This window comes from Astatotilapia calliptera, chromosome 7 (assembly GCF_964374335.1).
Source record: "Astatotilapia calliptera chromosome 7, fAstCal68.1, whole genome shotgun sequence".
In the NCBI taxonomy this organism is placed as follows: Eukaryota; Metazoa; Chordata; class Actinopteri; order Cichliformes; family Cichlidae; genus Astatotilapia; species Astatotilapia calliptera.
Window position 1 is genome coordinate 65,347,837 of NC_137428.1, and position 12,962 is coordinate 65,360,798.

General features: G+C 38.7%; 1 protein-coding gene across 2 annotated transcripts; it reads left to right on the top strand.

Moving 5' to 3' along the window:
• Positions 1 to 118: 118 nt before the first annotated feature.
• On the top strand, positions 119 to 12,854 carry cnot2 (CCR4-NOT transcription complex, subunit 2). Of its 2 annotated transcripts, none has more exons than XM_026176543.2 (15): positions 119 to 252; positions 3,269 to 3,397; positions 3,492 to 3,564; positions 3,730 to 3,877; positions 3,958 to 4,140; positions 5,332 to 5,408; positions 5,841 to 5,966; positions 6,186 to 6,310; positions 6,437 to 6,554; positions 6,893 to 7,049; positions 7,651 to 7,712; positions 8,186 to 8,235; positions 8,324 to 8,424; positions 11,109 to 11,253; positions 11,336 to 12,854. In XM_026176543.2, exons 2-15 carry the CDS (start codon positions 3,281 to 3,283, stop codon positions 11,420 to 11,422), a joined length of 1,569 nt encoding a protein of 522 aa, XP_026032328.1. In that variant the 5' UTR covers positions 119 to 252; positions 3,269 to 3,280; the 3' UTR covers positions 11,423 to 12,854. The 2 variants fall into 2 exon arrangements, with proteins under 2 accessions (XP_026032328.1, XP_080161031.1); XM_080304905.1 differs by lacking the exon at positions 119 to 252 and adding an exon at positions 392 to 509.
• Positions 12,855 to 12,962: the final 108 nt, after the last annotated feature.

Genomic DNA, 12,962 nt, shown 5'->3' on the forward strand with positions numbered 1-12,962 from the left:
ACTCGACAGTGTCATATTTGCTTTAAATGACTGCAAAATCTTCTTTTTTTCTTTCCCCCTCCGTGAAGTGCTTTTCTGGATATCTGTTGGTTCTTCTCCCAGCACCCTGTTAGGGAAACTATCAGATGTGTTCGTTTTTGTGTACGGAAGTGATCAGCAGGTTGTAAGGTCAGGGGGTAAAGGCTAGACCTCTTTCGATTGAGAATACTCACAGCCATCTTGGATCTAACGAAGCGAAGGGAAATTGATGCGGTGAGATTATTTTACTTATTTTTGTTCTTATGTTAAAATTGCCCTATGTAAATTAAACTCCGTCAGCTGGAGCTTTTTACCTCCCTTGCTTTCTTTCGTTTAAATACGTAGCACGTCGTTAGCCTTTAGCATCCGCAGATTGTCGCTATTGGTCTATCTGCTCCTACTGCCACTGCCTGCAATCGGAGCATAAACTGAGCCGTGAAAACACACAGCTGACAGTGGATAAACGGAGGCAAAGAGGGCCAGTGTTACTGGTAGCTAAACCACTGTGTATTTCTCAGTTTAAACGCTCTGTTACTTTGGTTGTTTTTAGAGTAGCCAGTTAGCAAGCTGACGTTAAGCTAGCTAAGCTAACTCAAAGTGACAAGCACCTAGCCTGCTAATGTTAGCTACCTAAACTAGTGTTGGCTAGCCTGTTAGCTTTGTTGCTGTTAAACACATCAATAGTAAAGTTTAACGGGATGGAACTTAACAACCAGTTCTGCTGTCATCTCATTTAGTTAACAGGTATCGTAGGGCTGCAGTTTTTGTTTTTTTTTGTTGTAAAAGTCAAATAAATCAATCTTCATTTTAAATTCGTAGAGAAAGCAACTATTCAAAAGTTTATTTTAAGAACCGTAAGGTGCCAGTTGTAGCCCATTGAATTACAAAGAAATTATAACATATTGCATTTCCAGATGCTTCCATTTAACTTAGCCTTGCAGTCATATAAGATATCTTTTTGTTTATACAAAGGTTATGAAATATCAACGCTGTGTGGCGGCAGTAAAGTTCCAGTTGCACAAACAATACAATGCGGTGCTGTTAGTTTCAGACATGGGCTATTCAGTCTCAGATCATTGGGGTTTTTAACAACATTTTCTGCTCAGCCGTCTTTGATTTGCCTAAAAAAGTGTAGTCCAAAGTTTAAACATATAGACTGATTGCTGTGGAATTTCAGAATCGCATAGGAAGTACTTTAAATATAAAGTACTTGAGATATACAGTACTGTGCAAAAGTTTTAGGCAGGTGAGGAAAGATGCTGTAAACAAAGAATGCTTTCAAAAATGCAAGTGTTAATCATTTATTTTAATCAAACAACAAAATGCAGTGAAGGAACAAAAGAGAAATCTAAATCAAATCAGTATTTGGTGTGGCCACCCTTTGCCTTCAAAACAGCATCAATTCTTTTAGGTATACTTGCACACAGTTTTTGACGGAGCTCGGCTGGTAGGTTGTTCTAAACATCTTGGACAACTAACCACAGATCGTCTGTGGATTTAGGCTTGTCGATGATATATACGTGTGTGTTTTCCCCCCACACATTGATTTGATATCTAAAGCAGTGTTTGAACTCGAATATCTGAGAATCTGTTAAAGAGAACTGGCTTCTTTTACCATGAAAGTGAATCAGGTTCTTTAAATGGGAGCAAATACAGTAAAAAGTTCCAAGAATTATTCAAATGTGTTTAAAAAAAACCGTCTCATAGACTAACAAAAAAGAATAACATTAGTTATTAGTTAGAGACAGTTTCTGGAAGGTATTGACATATTTCACAACAGTACAAAATCAAACATGTAGAATGCTTAATCACAGAAATGAAGAAATAGTTATTTTTATTCAGCTACCATTCTGGATTGAGGAAGCCTAACAAGTTGTACTGCATAACAAAAATTTCAGCCCAGTAGTCTTACCAGATTAGAACAGATTTCTCTGGTTTCCAAGGTGCTCTCATTATAACTGAGAAAGTACTTCTGCTAAACATAATCTATGCAAATTTGTTATTTTCACTTGCTCCCTGACCCTTGCTCTAAGTTTAAAATGTAGTCACAGGGATTAAAAATGCAACAAGTACTCATGTAAAAAATAAAATAAAATCCCAAATACAAATAAGTATAGCAAAACAGGAGTAATGAGTCAGTAGTGTTCCAAGGTCAAGTTGCCATCAACACAAGGTGCAATTGGCAGTCTGATACAAGACTCTAACCCTAGGAGCTAAATTCTAATCTTAATTCCCCGTATGTGCTTCTTTAACTCTAATCCTTACCTATTAGCCAGTATGCCTTGAGCTGACTCCTATTCAAAACCCAGGAGGAACCAAAACTGGGATTCACCCCCTGCCTGCTTACCCTTCTGAACCTGCTTCCACCTTCCTTACCCCAGAGGAATGCTGAGGGGGTTTTAGGACACACAATACACCTTAACGGGTGGTTTGGATTGCTTGATGCCAATTTATTATCCACTTCTGATCCCTGCAATGTCTCCTTGCTAATTTCTTCTCCCCATCACAGACTTAGTAGAGTAGTATAAGGTGCAGGGTACTAGTGGTGACATATGTTTGTCTGTGCATTATCTTGACCAAACCAATTTGGCCGACGGACCATTTCGGAGAGAGTCTTTAGCAGAAAATGCGTACCCCTGTTCCTAATTCTTACCCTGCTGCTGCAACTGTGAGCAGAGATCAGGCAATTGCCACGCTGACTGCCTGAATGAATGCTGCAAGAATTATTCTATAAATACTAAAACTAAAAAAAAATTTAATGTCCAATTTTGAAACCATAACATTTTTAGGCTAGTGTAGAAGTTGACCAGAAAATATTGTATAGGTCAAATCAAAATCAAATCACTTTTATTGTCACATCACATGTGCAGGTACATTGGTACAGCACATGTGAGTGAAATTCTTGTGTGCGAGCTTCACAAGCAACAGAGTTGTGCAAAATACAATAATGTAAACAAGCAAAATACAAGAATGGCTACATCTGAAACTAATATATATATATATATATATATATATATATATATATATATATATATATATATATATATATATATATATATATATATATATATATATATATATATATATAGGTTGAACCTTACTGGCTCTGAATTTTATCTAGTTCAAGTAGAAATCTAAAGAGAATTAAAATTCAAATCTAAGCCACAGTATAAGTTCAAAAAGTTCACTCTTGAGCGTCTGCTTTCTTTCACATGCACATTTTAATTAATGTTCCTTTCTCTCTCTTCAGGTGACAAAAGGCATGTTTGGTGCTAGAAAGAAATTTGTAGAGTTCGTTGACGTTGTCGATAACGACTTTACCGATGAAAGCATGTACTACAACCAGCCGACGATGTTTCCACATCGGTCGGATAAAGATGTGAGTTTTGTGTGCTGGTACACCTTTCTTACCTGTTGAGATTTTTTTTCCACATTTATCTTACTCTGTTCTGTCCTTGAATGTTTTTCTCCAGATGCTGTCCTCTCCCTCACCATCGTCATCGGGTCAGCTGTCGCAGCTCGGTGCGAGTTTATATGGTCCACAAAGTGAGTGCTGACCTTTATCTTACAGCCTGTTACATCAGTTTTGTCATTTGTGATGGACTTAAAATCGTAAAGACAATTCTGCTTTTTACCTCTGAACTAGAGTTACTTAGTTTGATTGTGTTATTTGAACAGATAACTGAAAAGCTTTCTTTTGTCTTTGTGCAGGTGCACTCGGCTTCTCAGTAAGAGGCATGGGAAACAACACACCTCAGTTAAACCGAAGTCTAACGCAAGGGTCGCAGCTACCAAGTCATATCACCCCCACAACAGGAGTCCCCACCATGTCTCTCCATACCCCACCATCACCAAGCAGGTGAGTGTGAACTTGACTGATTAATCGTGCTGTTTAAGAAAACTTTGAATTCACTAAATTGGATGATGATGTTTTAACAGGGGGACGTTACCGATGAATTCGAGGAACGTGCTGAATCACTCTCAGGTCGGTCAAGGCATTGGGATAAGCGGCAGGACCAACAGCATGGGCAGCTCGGGGCTGGGAAGCCCCAACCGTAGCTCACCCAGTATCATCTGTATGCCCAAACAGCAGCCAGCACGCCAGCCCTTTACCATAAACAGGTAGATGGATTTAGTATTTATTGCACATATCCACCAGTGTTTCAAAGGAACATGGCCCTGTACTATGATGCAAATTCAACATACACAGGATGTCTTTCTGCTATCTGGGTTCAGTTATCTTAAAACTGGTGATTGAGCCAAGCAGTCACAAGAAGCTGATTATCAACTTAACAAGGCAACCCAGGGTTTCTCAATCTAGCTACCAGCATGAAAGAGGTGCTGTTTACAGCTTTTGACCAATCTGAAATGTGGATAAGTCTGTTGGCAGCAGAGCAGCTGATTTTGCAGAAAATGACAAAACTGTAATATGAGGAAAAATCTGAAGAAAATAATACATGCTGAACCCAAACCTGTGTGTGTGGTGTGTGTGTGTGTGAGAGAGAGTTTTTTTAAATTTTTATTAAATAGTAGCGTAGTATTAAAAGCGCCATATGAATGTATGTGCGCTTTAAGTGTTTGATCAGGGAGACTCCCAGAGTCCTACTGTATTAATAAAGTTTAGCCTATTACAGCCTGAAAGAAAGCGGGTAAGAATGCAAGCTGCTGAAGTTAACAGGCACCTCACAGCTATCACAGCTCAATCAAGAACAGGAGAAACTAATACAGTGAATATTTACTTTACATTAAAGTTTCGATGTACACAAGATGTTTTTTTTTTTTTTAATCTTTCAGCTTTATCCCGGTCTGAGATTTTAAAAAAAGAAACAAAAAAAGTTCAAAACAAATAAGTAAAAATAGGCGCCCCGTTTGTAAATTTAGAACAATAAAATGGTTTGCACCCAACAGGAAAAATAAACTTATGTCTAAGAATCTGTTTCTAATCCAACACAGTGAACTACACAACTTTATCCATGCACTGAAATCCAAGGAACAGTGACATTTTGCAGAAAACTGATTGATGAGTAGGCACTGGTTTTGTACCTGTTTATCTTTAACTGTGAACGTAACATGCTCTGAAACAGGTTAGGATGTAAGTTACCATGGTGATGTACCACCTTTGTAATAATGAAAAGCCAGGGTTAACCTTGAAGTTACCTGGATGAGCTCAAATCTTGCTTCATAGTGCTGGCATGGGTTACCTTCGGTGTGTCCTTTTGTGTGTACAGTTGCTTTCTAAAACATCTTTTTCTAATTAAGGAAATGTTTGTATCCTTTTTCTTTCTTTTTTCTTATTTTTTTCTGTCTGTGCAGCATGTCAGGATTTGGGATGAACCGCAATCAAGCTTTCATGAACAACTCATTATCAAGCAACATCTTCAACGGCACAGGTTGGTTGTTCACTTTTGTCTAACCATCAGGTAACCATTAGGTTTCAGCTACTTTTAGACTAACATTGCTCTGTCTGTGTGTGTTTAAAGCATAAAAAACAGCCACAGCCTGATAAATAATACTGTTTCCTGCACAAAATCACAGCTTTCCATTAATGCTGCTGTTAGGGTCTTACAAGAGTTAACAGCAGCAAACAGTGCTACCCATCATACATAAACTGTGTATCCTTGAAATGAATTGCAGGAAATTAGGTCTGAATAAAAATCTCATTAAACTGATCTGACTCTTTTTAAACTGTTACATAAATACACATCAAAAAAGGGGAGAGCTGCTACATCCTTAATCTACTTTACAATAAGGCTACATTATTACATATTTACAAAAATAGTGTATTTAAGGATTCACATGTTTGTATTGTCCTTGTGTAACAGATGGGAGTGAAAATGTAACAGGACTGGATTTGTCAGACTTCCCTGCATTAGCAGATAGGAGTCGGAGAGAAGGGACCGGAAACCCTACACCAGTTCTCAACCCACTGACTGGACGAGCGCCTTATGGTAAGCCATTAGACTGTAGAAAGTGTCTTATTTTCCTCACATGAATCACTGACAGCACATTCCATCAACATTGGAAATGGATTTCAGCTGAAAACCATCAGATGAGCTTCATAATGTTAGCTAAGCTTTTGTTACACTGCACACGACAGACTATCATTGCTGATTGTACCATTTTGTTTGTTTTGTTTTTTTCTTTGCTGTTACACTTTCATCATCAAGTTGGCATGGTGACAAAGCCATCAACTGAGCAGACACAGGATTTCTCCATCCACAATGAGGACTTCCCTGCACTGCCTGGGCCAAACTATAAGGATCCCACGTTGAACAACGATGACAGCAAAACTGTAAGTCACACAGCACACTGGCAGAACTTTTTTATTTTTTTTGTGAGAAGGGTACAGATCAAAAGAATTGAAATAAATACATGCATTATTTTTCCTGCCTATTGATTTTTTCCCCCTTCCCTTTAGAACTTGAACTCCACAAACAAGAGCACATCCAATGCAGATGGGCCCAAGTTTCCCGGAGACAAGACGGCCTCAGCACAGAACAACAACCAGAAGAAAGGGATTCAGGTGTTGCCTGATGGTGAGTCTTCACTGCCAATCGTATTGCTGCTATTCCACCAAAACAACCCTTCTTAATTGCCTTGAGTGAGGCAGTTGGACGTGCTAACCTGCATTTGGGGTTAGATAATTATCAACTAAGCTACAGTGAGGAAACCAACAAAATAACGTTCATTGTAACACAGCCATAATCACTTTTCCATTAATTTACCTGTGATCATGAGTTCAAAGAGGTATTTAGTTGGTTTGTTCACAAAGTGTAGTTATTAATGCAGAGGTGATTTGACATTAAGTACTGAATCTAGCTCAGAGTCCAGTTTCTACAGTTTGTTTTAATCTTGAGTTGTCTTGCTGCTGCAGGTCGGGTGACGAACATTCCCGCAGGAATGGTGACGGATCAATTTGGCATGATTGGCCTACTGACGTTTATCCGGGCAGCAGAGACTGATCCGGGGATGGTCCATCTGGCGTTAGGAAGTGACCTCACAACACTGGGACTCAACTTAAACTCACCAGAGTAAGACAAATTTCATTACCCTGCAAATACATACTGATTTTTCCTATAAAAAACACACACACAAAGAAACAATAAAAATTTTTAGTCCAATAATGCATGTTACATCTGTCTGCTTTTATTTTTAATGAATGAATCTATTTAGTTCCCCACCGTTTCTTTGGATGGATGTAATCGTATTGTCATTAATGTATCAGTGGCTGAATACAAGAGGCGCAGTGTCTTTGTTGCCTTAGAATTAGCTTTTTATTATCTGCAGAAGGGGTGAGTCCCTTCACTGTCATTTTTATACATTAGGAACCTTTTGCATTTGTAACAGTCACGGGAGGAGCACTAAATCATACACGCTGGTCTTTTAAGTTTCAGGGTCTATGATTTTTGATATACATCAAATTTCATTCTTACTCAGAGGTAATAAAGAAATAAGAGGAAAGAGACTCCATTAGTTAAGTTTGCCCCCTGCTGACTGCATCAGTAGGTTGGTAAAAGTTGGTATTTTCAGAGTTTTTGACATTTCTTCCTGTTTTATCTAAAACGTTTAGCAAACAGTCTGCTTTTGATATTAATACTAGCAAGAACTGATTGCAACTAAACTCTTTGACAGAAACTTGTACCCCAAGTTTGCCTCTCCTTGGGCTTCCGCACCTTGTCGACCTCAAGACATCGGTAAGACATTAATTTGATGTATGACAGTCCTGAGTAGCTTTCAAGACCAGAGTCAGAGCAGGTGTCAAGACATTTGCATTAGTGCTGAGGAGGAGCAGAGAAAGGATGCAATGCAATCTTAGTATTTTTGTAAAATATTTACATTTTTAGTCATGTTTTTTTTTTTCTTTTTTAACAAAAACTGTTGTTGTGGAAATTAAAGTACAGACATACATGTGGCCCTTTAAAATTAGTGCAGCTAAAAAAACCTTCAACTATTTTATTACAAGTAGTTGGCTGTTGACAGAGTTAATTAATAAGATTTAGATTCTGGCAGGCCTCCTGGTTTTTGCTTTTTTTATCCGACCTGGAGACCACATTTTTGGCATATCGGTAGCATAAATTTTCAAAGCCACAGTGAATTAAAACAGTTACACACTGCTTTAGACACTCTTGTGTGTGCTGCTAACCTATATCTGTATCTGCATTTTTAGACTTCCATGTTCCATCGGAGTATTTAACAAATATCCACATAAGGGACAAGGTAACCATGAACTTGAGCTCAATGTAAGCGGTTCAAAGATTAATGTAGTAAAATAAAATTAATCTATACTGTCTTGTCTTGACTCTAGTTGGCTGCCATCAAACTGTCTCGATACGGTGAAGACCTGTTGTTCTACCTGTACTACATGAATGGAGGAGATCTGCTACAGCTTCTGGCAGCAGTGGAGCTGTGAGTACTGACTTTTTGCTAGAAACGGGCACAAAGGTGTTTGTCTGTCCAGGAGATGATCACCTTACTTAGCAAAGAAGTTTAAAGGAGTCGTGTAAAGTCGACAGTCTTTGCAGTTGCTGCTTCGTATTAAAAACGTTTCACTGGCGAGCAGATGAGACAGTTTTGTGAAGAGGAAATTAAGCAATCCGTAAACAGAAAAACAAGCTAGAACATTATATAAAACTGAATCTAAATTCTAAACCACAGGGATTCTCTCAGCAGATGCAAATATAATTGACTTTTTCCTGACACACAAGTTCAGCAACATTCATCTACAACCCAGCTCAGTAGGCCTTCTAAGGCCCGTTCAGTCCAAAGGCCTCGGAAGACACAACTGAGAGCGGAAGCCAGGAGGGTTGAACCAACGCACATTAAGAAAAAGCCTAGACTACTTATTAACGATGAACATAGCTTGCTGATCTAAAAAGTAAAGGGTATGCAGAAGTGTTTTCAAATCTGCATTCATTCTTAATGACTTCTTCTTGTGTAGAAGTCCATGGGGGGGGAAAATGAACCATACTCATCACTTGAGGTAATCTGTTTATCTCAGTTTCTGTTTTTTGTCCTATTTGGAGTTGAATAGATGACACAACAGGTTCTGTTATTTCCACCCCTCAGTTGTGACCAGATTTCAAAAACACTACATGGCAGTAGAGCAGGGCGATATGGCCAAAAATATTTATCACGATATATATTTGAAAATTTGCGATAACGATATAACCGACGATATAATTGATGCGAGACAAAATACAACTCCACAACATTACTAGCGCAAAAAGACAACCTTCCATTTATTTTCACTTAAACAAGAAGCTGGTTTTTATGTACATTAAAGCTTTATAAAAATGTAACAGTGCAAATGCAAATTCCTTGCTGAAAGTTTAACCAAAAGGCATTTCCAGTAGAAATGGGCTGACATATCCTGAGCATAACCATGTATAATATCCACTGAAGTTAAAAAGAGGTGCTTTGCAACATTAAACTGCAGTGTGCAGTACGTATTTTTCGGACCATAAGGTGCACGGGATTATAAGGCACATTAAGCGAAACAAAGCAGTCAGATAAATCAAACTTTATTAAACTCATTCTTCTTGCTTCCTCCACTTCTGTACCATTGATTCATTAATGTTGAATTCTCTGGCAGCTGCTCTATTCCCATGTTGTTGCAGTATATTAATGACTAACCTCATATTGTGGATGGATTATCTCAGTTGTTCTCCTGACTGAAGTTTGGTCCGTTTACAGCATCCTGCCATGCGATTGCATTTGTCTCTAACCATGAAGAACCTTCACGTTAACTTTTATAAGTGGAAAAGTGTTAGTGTTCGTCCTCCAGCTTCACTGTTTATGTTATGCTAACATAGCTGTGTCGCTAGCGACCACGTAGCACATCATTATATACCAGCTAGCCCAACTTCAGTAACCCTACAAACGTCACTGCTGTTTAGTTTCCTGTCTTCATTTATGTTGGAAGTGATAGCAGAACTGTACGTTTGATTTTTTTCAGAAATCTCTCAGTCAGAACATGCTATATCATGCTTAGGTAACTAGCGAGCTAACTTCCGCTAGCTTCCTGCTAACGTCTAACTCCGTTAAATGTAATAACTTTAGTTTTCATGGATGCCTGGAAGTTAAACTTCATAGTTACACCTGGTAAAGCAGCAATGCTGATCGTTTTATTAAAGATGAAAGAATTTAGACAGTTTTTAACTCTAAGTGATGCTGCAGTGTTGTTTGACCTGAAGATACGGAGTTTAGGACCCAGATTACTCCCAGATTTAAGAGCATCTTAGTCCGACAAATACGACAATAACAACGGCCGCTTGCATGTTGGGTGGCTGTAGCTCAGGTGGCAGAGCAGGTCAGCCACTAATCAGAAGGTCGGTGGTTCGATCCCTGCATGCCAAATATCCTTGGGCAAGATACTAACCCCGTGTTTGCCTACTGGTGGTGGTCAGAGGGCCCGGTGGCGCCAGTGTCCGGCAGCCTCGCCTCTGTCAGTGCGCCCCAGGGCAGCTGTGGCTACAATGTAGCTTGCTATCACCAGTGTGTCCTATGGACTAGAAAAGCGCTATACAAATGCAGGCCATGTGCTGCAAAAAAAAATGTGCTTTGTCGTGTATCTGACGGACAAACACCAAACCAGTTCCACATCACGGAAGTTGCACCATTTTTACAAACCAATTCTGGTTCATCTGTTACACTCAACAATCGGCCATGTACGTATGAAAACAAAGGCACTGCGCATGCGCGTTTTGCTCCCATTCTATCGCGATATTTCATTTTCCTATCCTTGCCTAACATTATACCGGTATTACCGTGAACGGTATAATATGGCCCAGCCCTACATGGCAGTGCTCGAAACGGCCAAGTCAGGGTTTTAAAGTCGAACTACACAAGTACATCTCTTATAAACAAACCTTTGGAAAAAACGCTTGTAAAGCTTTAAAATGATGATCGATTCTGCTGTGTACTCTTAGATTAACACTTAACAAGGTACAATATTGTTTGTTTATGGAATAATTTTTCTTCTTTTGTATGAACATAATCATTTTTAGTTTTTGTAGAAATAGCTGGAAGTGTGGCAGCGTTTTATTTATTTATTTATTGTAATACTTATTAATGTGTTCTTCACTCTCCAGCTTTAACCGGGACTGGAGGTACCACAAAGAGGAACGGGTTTGGATAACTAGGGCACCTGGCATGGAGCCTACACTGAAGACTAACACCTATGAGAGGGGTACCTACTACTTTTTTGATTGTCTTAACTGGAGGAAAGTAGCCAAGGTAAGAGTTGATATTATCAAGTTTTATTATTTTTAGTTTTGAGGATTAGAGCTATTATCTTAAAACTATCTGTTTCTCTAAGGAATTTCATCTGGAGTACGACAAGCTGGAAGAGAGGCCTCACGTGCCAACAACATTCAACTACAACCCAGCCCAGCAGGCCTTCTAAGGCCCAACCAGTCCAAAGGCCGCAGCTGTTCCTGTACACGACACCGTTGTCCAGGAGGGACGAGGAGGTCCACACAGCTTGGTTTTTTTTATTCCTCGAGGATTTGGCTCTTTGACTCTAGGGGTCATCACCACCATTAAAACTGCCCTGCATTTTCAAATTTACAAGCTGCCCCAAAACACCAACGAATGTTTTGTTTTTATTCTTCATGTTCCTCCTGTTTTTGTTTTTTTGTTTTTTTTGTTTTTTTTTCCTCCTCTCTTGTTTTGAGCAGGGTCTGTGTTATGTTTACGTCTCTGAATCTGAAGCCTGTTTTTTCTCTGAAAGGAGGACTGACCTTGTGGCACAGGGCAGTGACAGAACAAAGGTTATTCTTTGTATTTATACCAAGTGTTAACTGAATTAAAGACGGGGAAAAGAAACGTTGACATCCTAGGAAGCAAGTTAAAGGGTGAAAGAAATGCAATGTTTATTGTTGCACTATATTTAGTAATAAAAGAACACAAAATTTGTTTGTCCTTTTTTTATGTGAACACCCCCTGATAATTTCTCCCCCTCTTTTCTATTGTTATTTGCTTTTCTTTTGTTGTTGATGTTTTGAGTCAGGGAGCTCATGCAATTCTCCCACATCTATACGTTTCACCTTTTTAGCCTCCCTCCTTTCAATTTACATTCATCCTTCCACCCTGTTTTTGCGTCACCAAACCCTTTCTGTCACATACAGTTTCTTCGTCTCTCTGTGATGTCTGTGCTGCCCAAACATGGACACAAATGTAGGAGACTACTTTGATGGAGAAGTCCTCAGAGGCTGAACATCTACACGACTTTGCTCCAGAGCAAACAGAACTCTTTCCAGTCTTTGTTACAATTTTGTAAGAAATGTGTACATTTTCTTTCTTTGCATCACATAAATTAGTATATGTATGTACGAATGTGTATATATGATTGCTACATATATGTATGTGTGTGTGTGTATATATATATATATATATATACATATATATATATGACATTTATTTTGGAAGAAATTTTGCCCTGACTTGTACCTCGTTTTTATGAGGTAAGCATGGATGCAATATGTGGATGCGACAGGAGTTTTCGGGATCTGCTGGACAGGGTGTCACATGACACTGGGCACTTGCATCAAACTAAAAAATATTAAAATGTCACATGAGGAAAGGCCTGAATCTAAGCCCCACCATTAAAAAATTAAATAAACCTAGAGATCATTATCATCCCCTGAATTTCGACTCAAACACAACCAAAAGGATGCATTTCATTTTAAGCTGATTGAACAGTGGTGGACAGCAGCATTTCATAGCAAACGGAAAAAAGACATGAGGAAAAAAAACAAAAGAACAGACCAATCTTGTATTTTCTGAATTTAAAATCTTAATTTCTTTGTATTAAAGCAGAAAAAGGCTTTCCTGAACCGTGTGTCTTGTTTATTGAGTATCTTACTAAAATTGGCCTCTGATTTGTTAATACTGTGCAGTGCAACAGAGAAAATTAAATTCAAATTTGTAAGACAGTTTAGAGA

What these genes read in the sequence shown, in the direction of transcription:
- cnot2 (XM_026176543.2), top strand. Translation starts at nt 3,281, where the DNA reads ATGTTTGGTGCTAGAAAGAAATTTGTAGAGTTCGTTGACGTTGTCGAT. An exon ending in CAACATCTTCAACGGCACAG is followed by an intron (nt 5,409 to 5,840) that starts GTTGGTTGTTCA and finishes CTTGTGTAACAG; the next exon opens with ATGGGAGTGAAAATGTAACA. An exon ending in ACAACGATGACAGCAAAACT is followed by an intron (nt 6,311 to 6,436) that starts GTAAGTCACACA and finishes CCTTCCCTTTAG; the next exon opens with AACTTGAACTCCACAAACAA.